This window comes from Macrobrachium nipponense, chromosome 35, assembly GCF_015104395.2.
Source record: "Macrobrachium nipponense isolate FS-2020 chromosome 35, ASM1510439v2, whole genome shotgun sequence".
NCBI lineage: Eukaryota > Metazoa > Arthropoda > Malacostraca > Decapoda > Palaemonidae > Macrobrachium > Macrobrachium nipponense.
The window spans coordinates 21,946,146-21,970,473 of NC_061096.1; the positions used below are offsets into that span (position 1 = coordinate 21,946,146).

Sequence of the window (24,328 nt, forward strand, 5' to 3'; positions counted from 1 at the left end):
ATGCCCACTTAGGAATAGTGAGAGGAATAATTGCTGTATTTGAAATACAGAGGATTAATGTCACTTACTATGAAATTCAGGGCCTCTGTAACACGGTTTTTTGGATTTTGCTCCTTATCAAAGCATCGGATGTAGCTGGAAGTTGACATATGTATATTTTACAACTACACACAAATTTTGTCAGCATTATCAATAACCTAAACCCGATAGCTTTAATTTTTATAAAGTAAAAATGATCTAGCCGACGCCATGGCCAATGATTGCGAGCCAAGAGTCGAAAAACATTCATTACGTAAGCAAAGTAAACATCGTTTTACGAAATGTTGCCCCGCCCATCCACCAGACAGAAACCCATTCACCTTATTCCATCGGCTCTGAAACCCATAGTAGTCAAGAATGGCTAACAGGATTTGGAATTGTCCCCGTGGTTCCAAAGCTGCATTTGTCTTACGACTTGCAACTTTATACAGTCAAGAGAAAGCCCGTGGCCATACTTACTATGGCCTGAATAGGTAATTATTCAGTTTCTAGTTTAAATCCAGTGTTTATGGTCTGATTTGTATTTAGCGTAACGTGATTATAATACTTGTAACGTCATTCAGGATTTTAAACATTTCCATTAACTATTCACTATGCCACCAAGAGAGAGAGAGAGAGAAAGAGAGAGATTGTATGTAAACAGTCTTTATATAACTATTTTTGTTAAAATAAGATTTTTATCCAAAGTAAATACAAGCTTATATGTGCTAAAATCTCCAGCAGACCAACGGATCATCAGATATATTTTTCTTCTTCTTTAGTCTGTACGACCATGTTGGATATAAAGACTTTATGAATGGCGGAACGATACATAGATGTGGGTGGGGTATCTGTGCTAGCGTAGTAATACGACTGTAGCAGTAGTGCCGCCAAATTAGTAATAGCAGCAATATACATGAATTAAACGTTTAGGCCAAGTGCTGGGATCCCTGAGGATCATTTAGCACTTCTTACAACTACTCGAGAAATGAGTTTTTATAGCCAGAAATTAGATTTTCTAATACAACAATGTCCATGATAGCCTTCATTGTTATCCTGAATTATAACGAGGTCAAAGTGGGTGGAGCCTCATGAAGTCATCATTCTGACGATAATTATTGGTGAAGGTTTAAAGCCAAAATACGGTACCGTCTATTTTTTTTTTTTTTTTTTTTTTTTTTTTTTTTTTTTTTTTTTTTTTTTTTTTTTTAGTAAATAGGTAGATAGCCGATAAATAACAATTGCTTGACATTGGATACAGCAGTTATCAAATCAAGCTTGTCTATTATGTCTTTGAAAATTACCAACTATTCCCTACATCTTGTCAATCTGATTGTGACCTATAAAGTAGATTATTATTTCTTAGGACACTTATTTTGGGAGTTGGGAGTGTTTTTTGCATTTATTAACATATTTTGTTGGTTTGTTCATTATGACAATTATCAGTGGAGAGGATTCAGAGTTCATAAAGGTGTACTGCTTTGCTTGTATTTAAATTTGTATGTCATTGTTGCCAGAGGTATAGCCTTCGTTACGTACAGCCAACCATCCATCGAGAAAGAGGGAAGAAATGCTGTCATAAGTTACGTAACGAGTGCGTTCGAAACCTTATCTCTGAGTAAGTTGGCCCGTCTTCAAAAAAAGTCACTTTTACATTATAAGTACCAAATTTATTCAACCTACGTAATGCAGAATACAGTCAAAATTTATGTGCAGATATAATGTGTATTCTGAATAAGCGTTATATCTATGAAATGCATAGATAAAAAGTTATTGCCAAAAAACCGTGTTACAGAAGCCCTGAATCTCATAGTAGTTAACCAGTGAAGGAAGGTGTATGGCATGATTTTGACTGAGAAAGTAAAATGATTACAGATCCTTTTACACTGAGAGAGCAGGTATTGTCTACGAGTCATGTGCGGAGTTGGACAGTAAAGGGAAACAGCTATATATGGTAAACATGGGTGCAGAAAAAACTTGTGACTGAATTGTTAATATGAATAATGATAAAAATCATAACTATAACAATTACTATTATCAATGAGGTAATGTGGAATGTTGAGATGAAAGTAACTGACAATAAGTTGCTGAGATCAATAACAAACTTTTATGATGGCACTAAAGTGTTCATTAGAAACGGTATGCAGATGAGTAATTATAGCTGGTTCACTTAAGGTAGATTCTTGGATGAGTCCTATGCCGCCAAACCAACGTCTCGTAGGCATAGGGTTCATCCAAGAATCTACCTTAAGTGAACTGACTACAGTTTGCTGTGAAAATGGGCCAGAGACATTGGTGCACTATGTCTCCGTGGGATAAGGAAATGGATCCTGAATGAAGAGTTTTAAGGGTTTCCAAAGGGAGAAAGTTGAATGTAAATGTGAGATATATTTAGGTTATGTAGGTAAATTGAATGTTGGGATGGATGATGGAAAACGGAAACAGTAGTAAATATGTAGGAGTGTTTAGGGAAATGAAGTCTGGAGTACGTGAAGGTATTGGTAATTAAACTCCCCTTTACAGTAAAGAAGAGTAGATGTTACATGCACATTAAATAAACAGGGGTGAAGCTGTAGCAATCAACTGTTTACGAATTAAATGTGACACAGGATCAGATGAATGAAGGATTAGAGTGCGAGATGTTTTGGTTATGTGGATACAATGAAGGACGATAGGTTAGGCAAGGTTACATGGAAGTGTTTGTAGCGCGGAAGAGAGGAACCCTTAGGAACTGCTGGGCAGATGTTGTGAAAACATACTAGTTTGGGTTAGGAGGATCCTTAACAGAAGTTTCTTGGACAGTAGTTCAGCCACGACCAATTGATGAAAGGATTACTGTGACAGTGATCATTATCTTTTCTCAGAAACCCACATACCCCCTGCACTGTTAAAGGGAAGACCATAATGATGGAATATATATATATATATATATATATATATATATATATATATACTATATATATATTATTATATAATATATTATCGAATAAATTTCTTATCAGGATTATTCTCCCCACGGATGAGATGCTGCTTAAATAATAATAGTGTTCTAATAGTCTATTCCAGTGTTTTAGGCAATAATAAGCCAATATTTTTTTTTGCCCAATAACTATCAGGAGTATGACTACGATTGCAGCCTCACTAATAGACTCAGTTATCAAGGGTACGTCCAGAATACACCAATTATGAAGGAGGGAATTGTAAAGCTCCAAAATCCTCGGAAGCAATTGGAACAATTATAGCCGAATTCCCGATAGCCCATTCCAGCCAAATTCCCATTTCTATTAGCAACAGTCAGTTCATGACTCATCTTTGTACCTGGTCTTTGCTGCTAGAACAAGGCTGTGAGAGAAATATAATTCATTTAGCAAACGCCTCACGTTATCTCCAATGGAATCAAATGCAGAACAACTGAAAAAACTCAGATAAGAGTAAGTCTTTAGACGTGTAAGATTTTGACAAAGAAAGCCGTCCTCGGGAAAACAGACAACGCCGCCAAAGGACACAGCAACGCTGAGAGACGGTATTGGTGAATTACGAATGGATTGAGTTTCCCTGATGAGAGTGGGAACGATGGAGATGAGAGAGAGAGAGAGAGAGAGAGAGAGAGAGAGAGAGAGAGAGAGAGAGAGAGAGAGAGAGAGAGAGGTTCTTCACCTGTTTAATCTTTATTTTTTTATAATGAACAATGACTATTAAATTAAAACTGCTCTGTTTAGTTCTATTTTAGCACTGATTTATTTTATTTTCCTTTTCTTCTTCTTCTTCTTCTTCTTCTTCTTCTTCTCTTTTCTTCTTCTTCTTCTTCTTCTTACTATTATTATTATTATTATTGTTGTTATTATTATTATTATTATTATTATTATTATTATTATTATTATTATTATTATTATGGTCATCAAGATTTAGGATCGCTCCTACCTTCGTTACCCAAACTTCGCTGTACTGATTCCTTATCATTGTGAAATTGATTTCACTTTAATTTTACGAATTGATTCTTAATCTTGTCTTCTCCTTATTTTTGTAAGAATTATGAACTTTTTAAATTTAAGATACTAATTATTTCTATTTTAATTTTCTCGTTATGGAAATCATATCGTGAGGAAATGAAAAAATGAATATAAAATTATAGCTGCTGTAAAGACAAATCCTTTCAAATCGTTACGGTTTGACATATCTCTCAAACTAAATTTTTTTGCTGCTGTCGCTTTTCCTGGTTATAACTGGAAGTTTTTTTGCTGCGTTAATAAAACGAATAATCTCGCCTATTTCCCACCATATTGAGGCTGTCAGCGGAATTCCTCAATGGGGAAGGGAGGACGACTGACTTTAGCTGGAACAATTGGGAATACGATTCACATTCAGGTCCATCGCCGAACCGTTAAAATGAAGCATCTGACTTTTAGTTCTATCAAGAGCTAAAAGTCCGATGCTGCATTTTAACGGCACTGCGATGGACCTGGTGTCTTTCCTTTCCTCCGCCAATTTACTTTCCCGTAGGTACTCAACGTTTACTCCCGCAAGGATTCTCATTCTATATTAACCCCTCACCTCCTTGTGTCATTCACCTGTCTCGTTTATTCTTTAGTTTCAACAAATGTCCAAAATACTCACTCCTTTGACCCACTTCCCAAGACCCAGATAAATCTTCAGAATAATTTTTTTTTAACCAAACTACTCTCATTAGTTCTCTCCAGATGCTCTTATTATATCATAATATTCATTTGCCTTTTCCTCTGTTCAAAACTTTCACCACATGCTCACGATGACGCAGCAGCTCTTACTCAATATATACCACCTAAATAAAATTAATCTACGCAGTTTTCTGCATTTAGTGTCTAAAGCTCACTTCCATGAAACTGAACTGGCTCAATAATTCCTTTTACCACCTTAATGTTTGCTTTCTTGGAGACTTCTCTTCCAAATCTTTCTTATTTTTCTGATCAAAGATTTACCTATATTAAATTAATAGCAAACTTTAACTTAAATTGAACTTTATTAATGCATCTGATTCAACCAAGTTATGATTTGATATGTATCCAGTCATTCGTCTTCTCGTCAATACAACCACTAACTTACTCTTCCATGTATTTCCTATTAGCACACCATAATCTATCATTTGTTTCCTCGCCATTCTACTTCTACAGAAGTCCTCAAACCTACCAAGACTACCATTTACGTCCTTTCCCTCCTAATTTTACTATTCAAATTACCTAGCACAGCCACCACTTTTCTTTCGACGAGACCGATCCCGTACTCCTCAGACGCCCTGAAGGGCCCCCCCCCCCCCCCCCCCTCCCCCAACCACCTTCTCCTCTCTCTCTCTCTCTCTTTTAATACAGAAACGTGCACCCTTCTGGCAGCACCCCATGCAAGGTGGGAAAAGCGCATGGTGAAAGGAGTTTTTGTGTCCGTCTGTGCTCATTTTTTTTCTCTTATCAAAATTCTCTTCATCCTTCTGCCGTAAATAAACCGCAACCATGAGAAACCATCCAAGCGTGAAATGAGATGGATAGTCTTTTCATTTATATTGACGGGGTACGTCCAGCAGTGGACCAGAGCCAATAACTCCCAGAGACATAAGAGAGAGAACCCTAAAATACTCCTATAAAGAATAGAATCATTCAGTAGTCAAAAATAAATAAAAATATCGTCATCCCGGCGCTGGGTCATTCCAAACCAATGGCATATCAAGTGGGAGAACATTTTGATAGAGGAAATATATATATAAAAATATAATCAGTATAATTTGTCGTGCACTTCACAATATCAATAAAAACCCAAATTTGATTTGCCCGGATAAATCAAAGAATTCATATGGAAAAGGCCACATGAAATCAATGGGGTTTACGAGAGAGAGAGAGAGAGAGAGAGAGAGAGAGAGAGAGAGAGAGAGAGAGAGAGAGAGAGAGAGAGAGAGAAGATTCTTAATACAAAAAAGAGGGTCATCGTAGCTCTTGCACACATCGTACATTCATCGTCTGTCCCCTTTTCCCCATTGGTGCCAGAGGCCATTCATAATTCAAAAGACTTGCTACATCCGGTGAAAGGGTGAATTATTAACAAATCAGACGACCTTTCCTTTCCCTTTCCTTTTCCTTAAAAGGAGTACACGACATGTGGCGATAGTAAATTACAATGAAAAGATAAACGACGCGGTTATGTAAAATATGTTCACTCCCCTCTTGAAACGTCATCTCAGAGTCATTTAGTAGTATTATTCCATAGGCAGCGAGTCTACGAATGTTACCATTTTTCGTTTTCCTCGGCATGCTATTGTGGATAAAAAATTTCAACGAATTTCGTATGGATTTATGATATATATGTTTATATATACGCATACATATACACATATATATACATACATATATACATTTATATGTACGTAAATATACATAAGATTTATAGATCACGATCACAATAAACCTGCTTTTTTTCATCTATTTCCTAATATTTTGGGAAACTCTTCCCTATAAAAGCTTTCAGATCGAAAAGAATGAATGAATCAATGAAGACACGGTTTAGTCACGACATGACCCATTAAACCACGAAGAAAAGTAAGACTATTTCAAGCCATCAGAGCATATTCCTGTATAATTCGCTTACGGTTTCGAGGAGCAGAAATAAATAGGTATTTCAAAACGGCCTACTGCTCAAATGTTTTGTTTCCGAACTACTCTTACTAACCGACCTGTTTTGAAGTCACAGCCACACTCAACAATCCAGCCCTTATCACAACACAATTCACAGGGCTCTATTCTTATCACTCCACCCCGTACATACATAACACTTAACGTCTCTTTCTCTATCACCTACCTACCTCTATACTACGATCACATACAACATTCACATTTTCTTGCTGCCCAAATGAAGCCAGGAGAATGGAAAGGTTCTTGCAAAGAATTGCTATGACGTTCTTTTCCATTCCTCATATATTCTTTCTATCTCATCTTTTTCTTTTCAAACGGCACTCTCAATTTTGTCTACTTGTACTATTTCACTAGTCTCTGCAAACTCCTTCACACATTAAATATATATATATATATATATATATATATATATATATATATATATATATATATATATATACATGGGGATATAATCCACAATGATGTGATATCCTTATGTAGTTATATAAAATATATATTCTTGTACAGTTAATTATATATTTTTATATAACTACATAAGGACTTTACATCACTGTGGATTATATCCCCATTTTCTTAGAGTTACGACATAGTACCCAGCTTCTGCATATATATATATATATATATATATATATATATATATATATATATATATATATATATATATGTATGTATGTATGTATGTATGTATAACTGAATCACGAGATTTTGGAACGTGATAAATGCATAAATAAAGGTATAAACCACGAAGGAAAGATAAACAACGGAGTTACTGCAAGATCTTTCGACTCAACGTCCTTTACTTAGCAGACAAACTGGCTTACATGAGAAACTGAGAGTACAGGAAAGGTCGTATAAGTGACAGATAGGGATTATAAGGAGATTAGTATACCTAGAATCCAACACACCTGGAGAATGAGTAACCTTTCCAAACAAGCATAAACATGGGTACAATTTAAGAACAAAAAGATTAAGTCCAACTGCTCAGACACAGGGACAAGACAATTAAAGGATTATACAGGCAGCTGACCACAATCAGATCTTTGGTAAACAAAAACTTATTCACAAAACATTAAATATACATGTACACAGAAAATATCTCTAAGGCAACTAATTTGTGTTTAAGTCTGTAATTATATCTTTGAGGTCATTCTTAAACATGTTACAAATACAAGGTCTAAATGAAACGGCCACGACTAATATTGAAATTACAATGGGAAGTAAGTTGTATTATGGCAGATTCTAAAAGACTTCGTGATAAGACATCTTTTGATCTTGCAATTACTGAACTACCAATCCAATTTATCCGATGGTTGTTTTCACTTGAATGAATATTGCATTAGAATATTTATGCTGTTTTAATCTTACTTCTAAGTCCTTGCTCGACTGTCCGAGATAAAAGGAGGGGCAGTCCATACATGGAATTTTATATATTAAGTTGTTGCTTTCCCTGGGGACATTTTTAGTAACATTCCTTTTAGCGTGTTATTATTGGAAAAAACAAGGTTGACCTTAAAGGCTTTTAACAATGATTTAATAGTTTCAAATCCGTTAAAATAAGGCAAACTGAGAATGTTCTTAGAATTTTCTTTCTCCGTGTTACTTACAGTATAAAACTTTTTGTGGGCTTTATTATAGCAAATATCTAATAAATGTGATGGATAACATAAATTTTTCCCTATTTTTCTTATGCATTCAATTTCTTGATCCAAATATTGGGGACTGGGAATGCGCACTGCTCGTAAAAACATGGAAGAAAAAATGGATATTTTGATGTTAAGATGGTGGCCTGAATAGAAATGACCATAAGTTAAGTTGTTGGTTGGTTTCCTTTAAATACTGAATTTACATTAAAATGGTTCTCTATGTATCAAAATATCTAAGAAAGGGAAAAAGACAATTGCCGCCCTTTCTTCGATATATATATATATATATATATATATATATATATATATATATAATATATATATATATATATATATATATATATATATATATATATATATATATATATATATATATATATATATATATATATATATATATAATATATATATAATATATATATATATATATAGAAAGAAATTCTCCCAATTCTTCAACCAAGATTCTTGGTCATAAAAGCTCTCAGCTTCCTTTCCAGTTTCAGGAGAACGCAAAGAAATCAGGTCTCTTCACAGACAATAAATCACGAAAGGGTTCTAAAGAGTTGTTTGGAGAGAGATTTTCCTAAAGCCCGGTGATATAAACCTCCATGGAAAAACGAGAAAGATAAACAATGGTATGAGAAAAGGAAAAGGTAAAGTACAAGCATAAAGTTAATGGACTTAGCTTTTCAGCTGACGACAAACCTGTCTGTAAATAACAGAAAGATTACAGGATTCAAGAAACACAAAAGAATACAAAATGATATGCAAATGATGTTCTCCTTCACTATCTGAGTAATGTGATAGTGTTGGTTCTTTCTGCCTCCTATAGTGAAAGTCTTCGGCTAAAATCCCGGCAAAGAACATTATGAGAATAGCCATATATAGTGAAAATTATTCTCTCCAAGAGCTTCCAGAATAACGTGCCATTCGTTAGCTATGATTATTCCAGGGAAAGATAGAGTTTTGTTGTTTTACATATATATATATATATATATATATATATATATATATATATATATATATATGTGTGTGTGTGTGTGTGTGTGTGTGTGTTGTGTGTGTGGTGCGTGTGCGTGTGCGTGTGTGTGTATTACATATATATATATTATATATATAAATACTCTTTAACCTATCCGCACTAGCATATTATTTATAAACTTAAAATACCATGTAAATTTTTTTGTGCATAAATTTTCATATTATCAAGAAAAATTTGGACCATCTACGTATATATGAAAAAAATAAAATAATAAAATATTTACCGAACGCAGAGGACATTCTCTCGTTTTTATATAGTCCTCATATCAACAACAACAAAAATCTTCAGGAACCTTTGTGTTATTTTCAAATCGCACATCACTTCATAAAAATGCAAACAATACTTCCCAAAAAGTGAATTCATTATTACCATCTCAAACGCATTATAGTTGTAAGTACCAATGATTCATTGGTTTAACATACTCTCTTTTTATACTAATTATACATGGTTTAGTTCTACTTCTTCACTGCTAGAGCGCTAAATATTACACAGCTCAGGGGCAGCAAGGGATAAATACGAGTATTTGCAGCTTTATGCGTGACCAGTAAGTATAAAGTACTTATAACATTCTTGTAATTATTGATAAGTTTTGGGGAATTTTTCATTTAAGCCCGGCGAACTTAGGTGGCCGCTTAAAAAACATATTCAAAGTGGGAAAACAGAAAGCCGTTTCTTTGAAAGCCAAATGGAGAAGTGAAAACATAAACGAATTAATCCAGGTAAGATGGCCACCCACTCCAGACAATAATGATCTATAAATGTGCAAAACCTTTTAGTAGGAAGGACTGCGTATTTTTTCAAGGTACTAGAAACAACTTCTGAGTTACGAATGACCAACAATATTGCCCTGACACTGCCTTTGGCTCTGCGTGAACCTCTGCCCTGGAATTTCAAATTTGCATTTAAATGTATCGAGAAAGTTTCTCCAATCTAAATTCTACACCAAACACCAGCGCTTCGCCTTAGATGTTTCTGTGAACTTAGTGAATGGTCTTAAGCCATTCACTTGTGCAGAATATATATATGCTTCGTTAACTAAAGTCACAACCTAAAACATTTAATGTTTAAAGAGAGGTGTAATAGTTCTGAGGGAATGTCAGTGCTGCCAAAAAATAATATGAAGATGAACTATTAAATTCCCATCGAGAAGCTAGCCACCAGTGTATGGGAAGAGATTTCCAATCCTCAGAGCAGACTAGTCAGTGAGAGACAGGAGATGGAGACTTATGACATTGGTGATAGGAGTCTGCAGATATAGTTGCACATGACCATCTCAACGGAAGATTAAAAAGGCGAAAGGGCCCATTTACTTTACGTATCAGAAGATGAAAATTGCAATAAGAATATGACAATTTCTGGACGTACTTAATTCTCAAGTCTAGGTTTCGTTCATTCCATTATACTTATTCAGTTACGTGTACTTTCAGTGGCAAAGTATTCCTGTCAATTTTACAGTTTACAAAATGTATATTCCCATACTCTGAGGCATGATACTAGCGCATTTTTGTTTTGAAAAAGAGAAAAAAAGTAACTGGATTTAAGTAGCTAATGATAATAAAAGTTGCTTCCATCAATTATGTGTTTTGTGACATGCGCTAATTTGACAAAAGTGATTGTTTTAAATATAATAACGCTGGCAGGGTAAAACTTCCCTCAGATAAGATTCAGCCGAGAATATTATATTGCATTTATCACCATCTGAAATCATTTTGCCTAAATCTTGCAAAAAATACATGTTTGGTAAAGTGGAGCGTAACAAATAAAATGTCTGTTCACGTTAATCTAATAAAAAAAGACTGAAATTTTCTAACTAACCTTAGATTTATCATTAACAATTTACAATTAAATGTTTAAGAATACGTCTTCTCTCCATTGATATAAAAATTACAGATATGGGTCATATATAAGAAAAACAGAATAGCATATAATAAACCATACCAGTGTTCCTGAGCGAAAGATATTCACTCGGGAAAAACATCATCTTGTATTTGTTTTGGTCACTGACATCTTTTATCCGATTTAGTAGAACACAAAATAGGCTTAGCTGGGGAGGTACTAAAGGTTACATAGACGCCAGGTTTGGCTCACCAACTAATGAAGAGAAATATATGCTTACTTTCCATCCTATCTCCCCCCGTTCAGAAATATATCCCCCAACCCCCTTTTCCTCCATTCAATCCATACCATAATCGATTTTTTATGAAATCATTGATCCAAAGCGTAGCCCTCAAAGATTATTTTGAGCAATTCACTCTGGAGTTTCTTTTATTAAATTTCGATTAATGCTTGAGTCTAGAGCCATTTTCTGCGAATAGTTTAATTTAGATTCACTCAGAGAATGCTTGAATCATCGGGTAAATACTTCCGGAATGTTACGAAAATTCTTTACGATCTTGGCATGAAACGCTACTATATTTTGGTATCTGCTGTTTACTTATCCCATGTTACATCTGAAACAGAACATTTCAGGTACCATTTCTGGGTGTGTGTGTGTGTTTGTGTGTGTGTGAGAGAGAGAGAGAGAGAGAGAGAGAGAGAGAGAGAGAGAGAGAGAGAGAGAGAGAGAGAGATTCATTACGAATAGGTACATAACGTTAGTATAGTCAAAGTTATTATTTGCGTAGAAATTTGTAGCCAACTGTGTGTGAGAGATATTAGTTAAGAATTTTTATCAAACCTGAGATGCAACCTGTACTATCTCAAATGTGAGATGAATAAAAACGACAATTGACTGCAAACAAAAAACTCATTTTTCTAGACTAAGATGTATTCCAAGACGGGAAAGAAGCATCTTTTGAAATATCCAAGCGATTTACTCCGAAGATGAATCCAGCCTACTTTAGCAATTATTCCTCTCCCATTCAGGGTTGTGGCTTAATCCCGAACTATTTTTCAGTTCTTTCTCTTGTGGTACATCCGTTCAGACAGAAATCGTTCAAGATCATTTCAATATAATTTTCGCAGCACGCGAATGAGCATGGACACTAACTTCTTAAATAATAATGATTATAAGCTCTTTGAAACACTCAGTCGCTATCATTCCATTACTCCAGTCCTCCCTCATTATATTCTTCTTCTTTTTGCCTCCACTTACCTCAATCTCTCCTCCCACTCTTCTTCTTGGAGCCTCTTTTCTTCCTCCAAGTTGCGGATCTTGACGTCGTAATCTCTCTTTTCCTGGCTAAATCTAAGCGCCGCTTCCTGGGCATCCTGCTCCTTCATTTGAACCTTTAGCTGAGAGAAGAAAGAAAGAAAAAAATAAGACAATTATCCTAAGCCACTCGGTTCCCTCTTAGATAGGGATGACTAACGATAATTGCTTTAGGGTGAACGAAAAAAATTCCTGACCAAAATCCGGGTTAATCTGATGAGAATACCTTATCTGAGCTTATATAAAAAACGTTTATTCTGCATGGACTATACAAGTGATATCCGCTTAAACAAGGCAAGAGAAAGATGATTACTGTAACCAGGAAACAATAAAGGAAGATTGCTGAAGTCTGGAATATATGATGAGAGACAATGCTGATAAAAATGATCTAAAACAATTAGGAATGGTCATTTCACCCTACAGGGACGAATACTTTTACTTCAGAATTGGTAAATGACCCCATTAATTCAGAGGGGACTGAAATAAGAGGGTATAATTTTAGAATGATAAATGAACGGTAGTAAGGGTTATTCTCATTAAGAAAAAAAAATCTCTTGAATTCATTTTCAACTCAGACAAGCAGCCACGTTTTGAGGCGAAATCATTCTGTGAATGGTATCATTAGAATTTGGTATTCAATCCCAAAATCTTTGCAACTGTAGTTTTAAATTTATTTTTAACATCAAAGTTATTGGTTAATTCTATAAACCCATATCCTAAATAACTATTAATTCAAACCAGTCAATTCCACCATATAGTCATTAATAATTATAATTCTTTAAGATCTATTTACAGCTCGAAAATGTTTCTGGATAGGATTTATTCCCAAAATTAAGAGGTACCACGAAACAGATAATTCCATATTCTACTTGAGAAGCCAGCGACAAGACATCCGAATTTATTAGAGCAAGCTGAAAAAAGATGGATGACCGAGATACGACGATATTATATCTATAATATTATTCTACATGACTTATACCCACGTGCCAAGAATTATAATATAATCTCTTTAATGTCAACGAATTCGTTGCACTTCCATTTGTTTCATCATCAAGTATCATATAGTTTAACTGTCCTTACTGAGCTTTTGAGTACAAAGAATCATTTCTCAATCCATTATCTGTGATCTAACGTCGATATATAATAATTGAGACCCACGACATTAACGAAATGCTGAAATACCAATCACAGATTACCTTGATTTTTATAAAAGCACGAAAATGCATGACTCCTTTATTTATATCATTAATTATATTTCCGAGTATCTATTAAGAGTTGTAAGTTATTGTTTTCATTCCTGATTAAATGGTGAGCCTCCTGTCATGAAGAATAGTAGGTACGTTACTAACATGATGAGAGCTGACAGTTACATAATGGATCTAGTGAGAGATGACATCGTTTTGGTGAAGAAAGGACTTTTCTTCTCAACACAGAATTGGGTTATTTAGGTGCCCTTGCCTTCGCTAGATTTGCTACCTTTACAAAACACATCCTTACTTACTGGAACCCAACAAAGCTTAACTTAGTATATACTTGTAATGCGTAAGCAAGTTTTTTTTTTTTGGGGGGGAGGGTTAACAGCGGTACCCTTCAAAGTACTCCTTGCATCGCAAATAATGATGGAGACACCCATCTTACTAAGGTATCATTGTAATAGCTTAATTACCACTTGGGCTGGGATTTTAAATAAGGATACCAAGACGAACAGCAAAAGACAAATAGAAGTTTTATACCAGAGTGTTAGAAAACTACCATTTCCCAATTATTTGTTTTAACGGTTGGTCAGTCGCAGTAAACGTTAGGCGAATGCCTAGCTCCAATGAATATTCAGCTCTGTTGACCGAATCCTACAGTTCTAGCGAGATGACAATACTTTTATTCACCTAGTGACAGGATGAGGCGGGTAGTTACTTCCATCAAAAGACAGGATGTTACCAATGAAGATGAATCCTTCCTTGTACAAGCTAGTTTACTTCAAATGATATAATCTCTTCGTGTCAATTCTAATTTCATCGATGGTAATATTAAACATTTCTTCTTTTATGTTTAATTTTTAGTGAATATTAATACATCTGCATTAAGTGAACGAATGTTACGAGGTTAGAATTTCCATCAAGTCCTTTTCCTAATATTTGATATCAAAAAACGATTTATTTTTTGCTTCATTCCCCCAGATATGCGCAACCCAAATCAAGCAACAGTTCCCCCGGGGCGGGAAATTTTTGTCAAAATATAGGCCATCACCCACTTTTATTACTCTGGTGTCGCATTAAAGCTGAGCTCTTCCTGTTTCATGTCTTGAAGCATCAGTTTCAGGTGCCTCAACAGTTACTAATGATAAGTGCTCAAATACACCGGGGTCAAGTTTCAGACATAAAAAAATGGCTTTCATACCTCATCTCTCTCTCTCTCTCTCTCTCTCTCTCTCTCTCTCTCTCTCTCTCTCTCTCTCTCTCTCTCTCTCTCTCTCTCTCTCTCTCTCTCTCTCTCAGTGAAGACTGTCATAGCAACATTAATTTTACGTGAAATTACTCAACATAATTATACTTATGAGACACTCTCTTCCTTAAAGTCAACTGTTGAAACGGGAATTACATACCAGAAATCGCAGGTATTCCGTAAAAATTTAATAATACTGCAATATAAAAATCTACAATCATTATCAACACAATATCTATCAGAAAATCTATAACTCTTCTATTGCATGTAAAATATTCTTACAAAATTAACCTTCTTAAGGCCGTTTAACAATTATTTTTGTAAAAACATAATCAAGACAAAGACAAATTAAAGCTCTTTCAGATCTTCTTTCCAAGAGTTAAACTCTCAAGCTTGCAGTTTCCCTTTCCTGTGTAGTGACAACACTCAGTTTACAGCGGTTTAGCATGGCTATCTGAGGCCACCTATTTTACCGACATATCTTAGTAGCGGGTAAAGGTACAATATAACGAGATGAAAGACATAAAACAGTGCGATTACCTGCAAGAATAAAATTACACTTGGAGTTTTAACATTAAAGTATGGAATATTATAGCCTGACAACGTATGCATAAAGCCAATAAAAAGGTCAACGATTTTCTTGAATACGAAATCTTCACAGTGAGTTAAAAATGCCAAGTTTTCTTAGTTTAGCAACATCATACACACGAACGCTGATATAGACATCTTAAATGGTGACGAAAATGATTTCAAAATGGTGAAATTTACGATCAATACTGCAACGCAAAACTTTACAAAAGACATCAATAACTGTGCAAGGAAAAAGGTAAGCCTTAGCTTTCAATATCTGAGTATGCCCTATTTTACAGGGCACTGTTGACAAACAGAATAAATGAAAGTCGAACACTTGTATGAAAAAGCACATAGCAGTTTTGAACAAATTCAGAGGCTCCTTTTAAATACAGAATAAAAACTGATATAAAACTGTTTGCAAATACAAATACCACGCGAAGAATGCTACTTTAATTAACTCTATCTCTCATTCCTCTGCGGGATAGACTTAATGAAAGTCCAGTTTTATTTTAGGAAATCACTGAAATTTTCTGTTGATTTATAAATCGATCAACAGCTACGACAGGCAATATTTCTCCATGCAGTTTCAACAACGAAACATTTTTCGATTTAGCAACCATCTCTCCATTCATTACTAGATGACTCAAAATTTAAGTGAATGAACAACTCGTATTCACGCATTTAACTACTCACTTTAAAAGCTATTCCTTTTTTACTTTACCTGCTTCAACATTTATTTGTCAATGTAATGTTCCCTTTGAAGTCACCCCCTGAGTTTAGACCATTGATAATGCTGCTTGGATTAAGAATTTAAATGAAATATTCATGTATATAACATAACTTGATCCATAACCGTCTCAAACATTTCACTTAGAACGGAAACTTAAAACGGATAGCATATCTTTCTTTTTTTTGTATGTATATATACACATCTATATATATTTATATATATATGTGTGTGTGTGTGTGTGTGTGTGTGCGTGTGTGTGAGAGAGAGAGAGAGAGAGATGAGAGTTTTGATGATAGGATTGAGAGAGGAGAGAGAGAGAGACGAGAGAGAGAGAGAGAGAAATTCTCTTGTAAGTTCAATTCAAGTCTCTATATGTTTATCTATCTAGATCGTATATATATATATATATATATATATATACTATATATATATATATATATATATATATATATATATATACATACATACAACTTATATTTACAGGCACACACGTATATTTATATATAAATTTTCTCATAGATTGAATTCAAGTCTCCTTTTGCTTTTAGAATCGTTTTCTACAAGTTACACTGCTACTTTGTACCAAGAAAGTAATAAGTGGAAAAAAAATGCCACGCAGCGAAACGGTAACCTTATTTTTTTAAAGACTCGAATAATAAGAGAACAAAATAGACAGCGGGTCTTGCAAACTTTCGTTAATTAACTTCAAGTGGCCCTCATTTCTTACCCGAAAATTCTTCCAATTACTGAGTCGCTTGTGCTTTTTCCTTTAGATATTTTTTCAGAAGTTAATCGAGATAAGCTGCACGTTACATGGACTCCTTTTAGTGTTTCCCTTAAGACTGCAACTGCATAATGAGTTGTCTGAATTAAAGTTGTCTTTCTGGTTATCATTATCATAAAAATCATCTTTACTACTATCAGTGTCATTGCAGGGTTTAATTAGTATAATGAAATGATACAGTTATCTTGTTACAAAAAACAATTTTTAGAGATATTAAACTAGAGAAAAGTACACTGGTTCTTCTTAGAGAGATATATCTTCGGAAACATTTCTTTTTCTTAACGGCAATGACTGAATGCCTTCTTATTGGAAGACATGCAGTACCTAGAGGAGTATCAAAAAGGCCAAATACCTACATCCAAGGAACAGTAAAACCAGATATATCTGTAGTGGAAGAAAACATCCTAGCTAAGGACTCAAATCTGTCAGTTTTATAAAAATCTGTCACTGTGTAAGTAACCTGGACATGAAAATAGTTGTAACCATATGATATGAACAGAAGGGCGTTTGAAGAAATTGTGAAATTTTAGTGGCAGTATAAAATCTCCCGGTCACAAAACCCAAGATTTGGGCTAAAATTGAAGCTTCCTTTAAAATGCTGGTTATGGAGAAAAAAACATTTCAATACTGTCCAAGTAAGTCAAGGTTCTCACGCTGCTGGATGGTAAACAAAGAACTAGAATTTTTAAATATGAAGTGTTTAAGTTTTAGACTTAGTCCGAGTACAAACTCAGAATTCCCAAACAACTCTCCTTTGATGCTTCAGACCAGCGCCGTTGGAAGGCTAAGAAATTGCGCAACTTGTTTATTTTTCTCTTCCTTGAAGGAGGAATTCTCCAAGCAAGGACTTCATAGTAATTAATAATGTACCTCAAAGCTAATTTCTAAATTTTCAGGTTCATTTATTGGACATAATTTATTATAAATAAAATATCTATAAAGTTGATTTAAAATATAGATATACTTATATCATTTACCGAGTCACTGTTTTTTTTATTCTTAAAGCATTTATACAATTATTTTACTGATTCAACACAAAGTGACTTTAATACAGTATTAATAATTTATCCCTTATCAAGATTTTTATACACTATGATGAACGTCTTATTCATTAAACGAAACAATAAATAGGCAATGTAGAAAACAACTCTCCTCGTGTAACTTTTTCTTGGTACCCAAGTCATTAAAGTTCGCGAGTCCCTTGTCCTTTAAATCCACCGAAACAGATAAGAGTTCAAGAAGTTGTTCTCCTGCAGCAAATCAATCTTGTCTTTAGTTGCGGCGCAGGAAAAAGAATTCAGATGGAAAAACAAAATTGGGTTTCCCGTTAAAAGAAGTTTTTCTTGAACTTAAGTTCTCCTCTCTCTCTCTCTCTCTCTTCTCTCTCTCTCTCTCTCTCTCCTGCAAGCTGAAAAATGCTAGAAACCATGGGCTGAAGAATATCGAGATCTTAAAGTTCGACAATATTTTGATTCCCTTTAATTCACCAAGCTCCAAGTATCTAATACACAATTAATCACTCTAAGCACCAATCAATCCAGCTGTAAACAAGTTTCAGCGCCAATTCCATGATTATTTTATTTATTACAAGATTTCTAATGTTTTGTCTAAGTATATAAATGAAATGTGCTGAATGGACTTACTAACTAATTCAGCCGGCCTACCATGAAGATATCTTTGGTAAGAATATCTTTACAATATGAAACTGTTTAGTTTATGAAATGTTGTAATAATTGGATATAATCATAATCTCATTCTGCGTAGTTTGCAGCAACCGGTTATATGCCAAGACCTACCGTTCCTTCCTTTGAATTTTCCACTTGATGTCTGATGTATGACCTAACTATCTCAGAAAAAAATACTGTTATTGTTTTTTGGTGAAAATTCCATGAAAGAGACCAAAGTTATCTTTTTGAATTTCCTATTGAGACTACCAAATTGAAGGGACCAACTTTGTCTTACAAATCTACATGTAACTTCCCTTGAAAGTAAATATACAATTTTGATTACTTAACAAAGCAAGTCCAATACCAGGGTTGTAATGGCAATTTCGGAAATCTAACTTATCAAATATGTCATCAGCTGGCATTTCCGCAAACAGTGAAGTGATATCAACACTAACTATTCTGTGGTTTAATGCTTAGCTCACGTTATCACGCTTTTAACAGATTTGTAAGACGCTAAGCTCATCTTTTCACATTGTTAACAGAGTTCGACTGATTTTTTATTTCAGAAATTAAATAATACTTGAATGGAATAAAACCTAACTTCAATAGATGATGCCTTATAATCAGTTGATCCTACTGCGGTAGTGATAGGTTGCACTGAATTACCTGGTTTGTTGTTTTTTAATTAAATCATATGGATAAGGTAATGAAGGCCTAGTAGAAGTCAGTAAATCTTCTGAATGCTTATTTCTAAACTGATTTTGGTTTTCCTTTTCCCTCCAGACAAAAACATATTATGCGCGTGCACACACATTGTGTGTGTGTATATATATATATATATATATATATATATATATATATATATATATATATATAATATATATATATATATATACACACACACATATGTCGATACATATTTGTATGGATGTGTGTGTGTATATATATATATATATATATATATATATATATATATATATATACACGTATATACGTATGTATATGTATACATATATATATATATAATATATATATATGCCCACATATATACATATATAAATATAAGTAACAGATCCGTCCATGTAATATATTTAATCAGTTATTTTTCTACATGATCCGTTTTGCCTCTTGTGTTTAACCTTCCATACCAAATGTCCAAAAAATCGGAATATCAGTCGGTTATAAACTTACAAAATTTTGGAGCCATGTGACCAAATAGACATGTTTGATACAGCCTAATTTACATACGGATAGGCATTATTTTAACATCACTGATTTGCCAACGTAGTATCTGTGATGTATGCAAAATATGAAATACTTTCCATTGGTAGCTTTAATGAGCATCTTTTTTAGTTTTCAGCAAAATCCAATTTGGCTACCACGGCATGTGGGGTTGAAATGGAATTTTCCTTTAAACTGCCTATAATGCAGTATTTTAGGCCGCTTATCACGAATGTGAATGCAGAAACGTCATATACTGCAATTCGCTTGGAATACAGTAATACTGCAATCAATGCCAACCTTTTTAAATATTTTATTTCAGATAAAGGTGTGTTGTGTGAAATTCATCTAAATTTCATCCAAACGTTTTTCTTGAAGATGTCACAGAAATAATAATAATAATAATAATAATAATAATAATAATAATAATAATAATAATAATAATAATAATAATAATAATAATAATAATAATAATAATAATAATAATAATAATAATAATAGCAGTACTGTAATATCAAAACTTATCAAAAATTAATTTTATATAAACTTGTTTTTTAGCTTGGAATTTCACATTATTGGTGTTCAAATAATAATACCAAACATGATGTTTTGTAAGCTGTGCTTCCCAACACATTGAGCTTTTGCCAAATCAATGGACGTATAATCTTATACAAACGATCACTTTCACAAAAGTATATCATTTTTTGAGGATATGCAGATTTAAGATTTAGCATTTCAAGGAAAATGTTTGATGCTCAAGCGACGTATTAAATCGCTTATCTATCTCTATTACTCAGACAATCCTAAGACTAAACTGGAAAAAGTAATGGTTATATAAATGTGCTTTTAGTTATTTTATTAGTCAGGGGATTATTACTTATTTCCAATCTCGTGCTCAATGGTCCCTAATAATATACCGAGGTGTAGATTATGATTATACTCATAAACACAATTAATTTTAAGCACTCACTGAGGATACCTGGTGAAGGAGATAAAAATAACACTTCAAAACATGAAACTTAAAAAAAAATACGTTATAATTTTAAAAAGAAATCATTAACTTCGGAAACAGCTAGTTTTCTCAGCCAATAACACGACCCAAAAGCTACCCAGAGTTAGATTGGAAGTTATATAAGAATGATTTCAGAACATTAATGTGTTACTAAGCCATGCTGTTTTGGCTGCAAATTAGATTTAGCTTCCATTAAGTTTACACAGTTAAGTACGCAATGGCATAATGCTTACACTTTCAGGGACGTACAGATCAAAAGAAGTGTGCTAAAAACTTCATATAAGTTTCTGTCTTAAACCTATATTGCAACTCTACTATATCATCTAATTTCTTTCAACAACCTTCATAACGGGAGTAAAGGTTTTGCAAAATAACTACTGAAAATCCTAATGCTCGCCAATCCTACGGCAATGAAATTTCAAATGCCTGTATATTTCTACCGTTTTGATTTATCCATACCTTTTGTCTATTAAACCAAAATATATTACATGAAAAACCTCCATAAACTACTCTCTGAAACATAACCCAGACAGTAGCAGATAGAAGCATCCAAAGTATCCCATAACTCCCCCAGTAACCTTACATGTTCAAGATAGAGCTTACCTCCCATTCCCTTCTCTGTCTATCCAGGTCCCTCTGAAGCGTCATTATCTGGTCTCTGAGACCTGTCTCTGCCCCGCTCGTTTCTTGGACCCTTCGTCGTAAAATGTCGCATTCGGCCGTTATTACCTCCATTTCGTCGTTTGCCCTTCGCACTTGAGCTTTGTACCTGAGGAATGGTCAAAGAAAATTAACAAAATGGAGAGGTCATTACACAAGAGCAATAAAAAAACTAGTGATGCCTTTCTGTTTAGTATCAGATTGAAAACTTAGATTGGTTTAAGAAGTCGTTGTAACAAGAGATAGAATTATATGGACTTTCAACGCCACTGGTCAGTTGGGCTCTTATACAACGACGGGTAAACAATATTTATAAGACCCACTGCAACATATTATACTAAGAAGAGACTTTCTGGTGTGCATACCAGTGAAAAATATATTAGAGCACTCAGTAACCCCGTTACACAGCAAGTATAAGGTTTGCTGGCCTAACGTCCATTTTCTTGACTATACACGGCACACATTTACATCTGGATGGACTAAGTAACGTAAAGCCGGAAAGAACCAAGGACCTTTAACACGGGAGAGCTGAGAGGTGTATCAATATGTGTGTGTGTGTGTGTGTGTGTGTGTGTGTGTGTGTGTATGTATGTATATATATATATATAATATATATATATATTTATATATATATATATATATATATATATATAAAAAAACCACTGGTCACTTTTTACCAGATATGTAATTTTAATACTGTAACCTACTTTTATTTTTATATCGTTCACAAGTTTCCAGCAATTATATAAAAAGGACAAGTAACTTTAACCGACCTGCAGCAGCCATTAAACGAGAAAATAAAATACAGAGAATAATAAAAATTCACAGCCAGGTTAAACATGATATACATAAAAGTTAGAAGGGGGAAAATCACAGAAGCGCTATATATGGTCAAGTTTTTTAAAAAAGATTTATATGGCCAGAAAAAAATATATCATTTTCTTAAAAGTCAGAAACACATGGCAGACGACACTCTCACTTCCTCCCTCGCTCTGGGTCACACACAGAAAGTATTATAGAATCCCACAGTATTTCGAAATATTCTTCGAAATCTGTCAAAACCACTCTTATTATTCAAGAAATTCTTTGAAATATTTCGATGAACGGAATGTATAGATAGATTTTAGAAATTTTTTTTTATTAATGCTTACCGGAAAGTTTTCTGACCAATACCTCGTATTAGTTTATTGTTCCAAAGTCGTCAATTTAATTTTTGCAAAAGCAATTCATTCGTAAAAGTTGTCCCTACCTATACTAAAAACTGAAGTCGTTATTTCATCTCATATTTTGGACAATTTGCTATTTATTCCATTGTGATTTAACTGGCAAATGTAAAGGTCACAAACCTCTTCAAATACACATCATAATATATGAACAATGTTATGCTTTGCATCATTTCTTTCCCGCTAAAACCTAAAATGAATTGTAAAGAATACATCTTTAACAGAGGTACCAAATATTTCTACGATCGTTCAAGGTGCATTATACCAAATACACACCGAATACCAAAACTCTATAATGAAGTACGTGAGATTAGAACAGAATATCATGTTGACCGATCTTCTCATCCTTCGAAGTACCAAGCAAATACACTCTCACACATTATACCTCCATTATCCTTCGCCCCTAATTAGTCTATTTTAGATCTCTCGACATTCATATCAACGCTGTGACTTCTGTTCTTTCTTTATGAGAAATTATATCATATCATTCTCGTTTTATTTCAGTAGACAATTATAAAACAAGCGCTGTGCTTAGTGGCTGGTACATTTGATCTAAAAAATTCCTATTAAGCTACAGATTATCTGCTGGCATAAGGATGAGCATATCATTTTGACACTATAGTCCTATACAACCATCTATCAACAGTAACATGTATTAATTTTACGCTTTTGTTTAATTCCTAAAAATTATTTAGCATGTTAGAAGGGATGATGACAGGTGTTACTTCGTTTCCATGACTTTTAGGATGGTATGCTAGCCTCTTGGCCTTTGTAACCCCTCTTGCAACCATACAATCGTCTCACTACCAGGTACAGTAAGTTCCAAAACTGAAGCGACAAATTTCAGAGAATTTCGTTCGAAATTCACTAACTGGCAACTACAACTCGTAGCTGAAAATATTTTTTTTTCTACAGTGAAAGCTCTATCAAGCAAAATAAAGCTAACATGATTTGCACAAATATCAATCTAGATATTATAACAATATAAGAAAAAATTACGGTAATAGTAATTATTTTAAAGTATAGCAATTACTTCAAACTATAGAAACGAAACAATTTGAAATTTTCGTTCAACACAGTATTACCAACATTACCAATGTATATTTCGAGCAATGTGGAAACAAATATTTAATATTATAGTGTATTATCAATTATTTTAGCGAAGATGCATAAAACCATGCAAGTATCAATCACTTGGTATCAATAGAATGTGAAGGGAAAATCTCCGCGACATTAAACATAATCAACCATGAATGCACCTAGATTCAATGGAGAAGTTGGGGGTGGTTGGTAGTTCTGACTCTAGCTTCTAGGACGAGCATAAAAACACCATCTTCGAGAAACGGCTCTAAACTGCTGCTGCTACCTTCAGGTGACTAGGCCTTGTTCCGGGCATTGCAAGGCTTACAATGCAGGGCCACTGTCTGTTATTTAGGCAAAGATAGAACCTTCAGGACCGACACCAGGACCTATCCTTGCACCTGGGAAACAGACTCGCTATATAAAAAATAAGAA

At 34.0% G+C, this 24,328-nt stretch overlaps 1 protein-coding gene across 7 annotated transcripts in view; it reads right to left on the reverse strand.

The window, feature by feature from the left end:
• The window catches only part of LOC135208471 (trichohyalin-like), a 555,144-nt gene that overhangs the window by 297,837 nt on the left and 232,979 nt on the right, over positions 1-24,328 (reverse strand). For all 7 annotated transcript variants that reach the window (XM_064240691.1, XM_064240696.1, XM_064240694.1 and 4 more), the window contains 2 exons: positions 21,534-21,699; positions 12,448-12,587 (listed from right to left, as the gene is read on the reverse strand). In XM_064240691.1, coding sequence (XP_064096761.1) covers positions 12,448-12,587; positions 21,534-21,699 — 306 coding nt within the window. The remainder of the gene's footprint in view (positions 1-12,447; positions 12,588-21,533; positions 21,700-24,328) is intronic.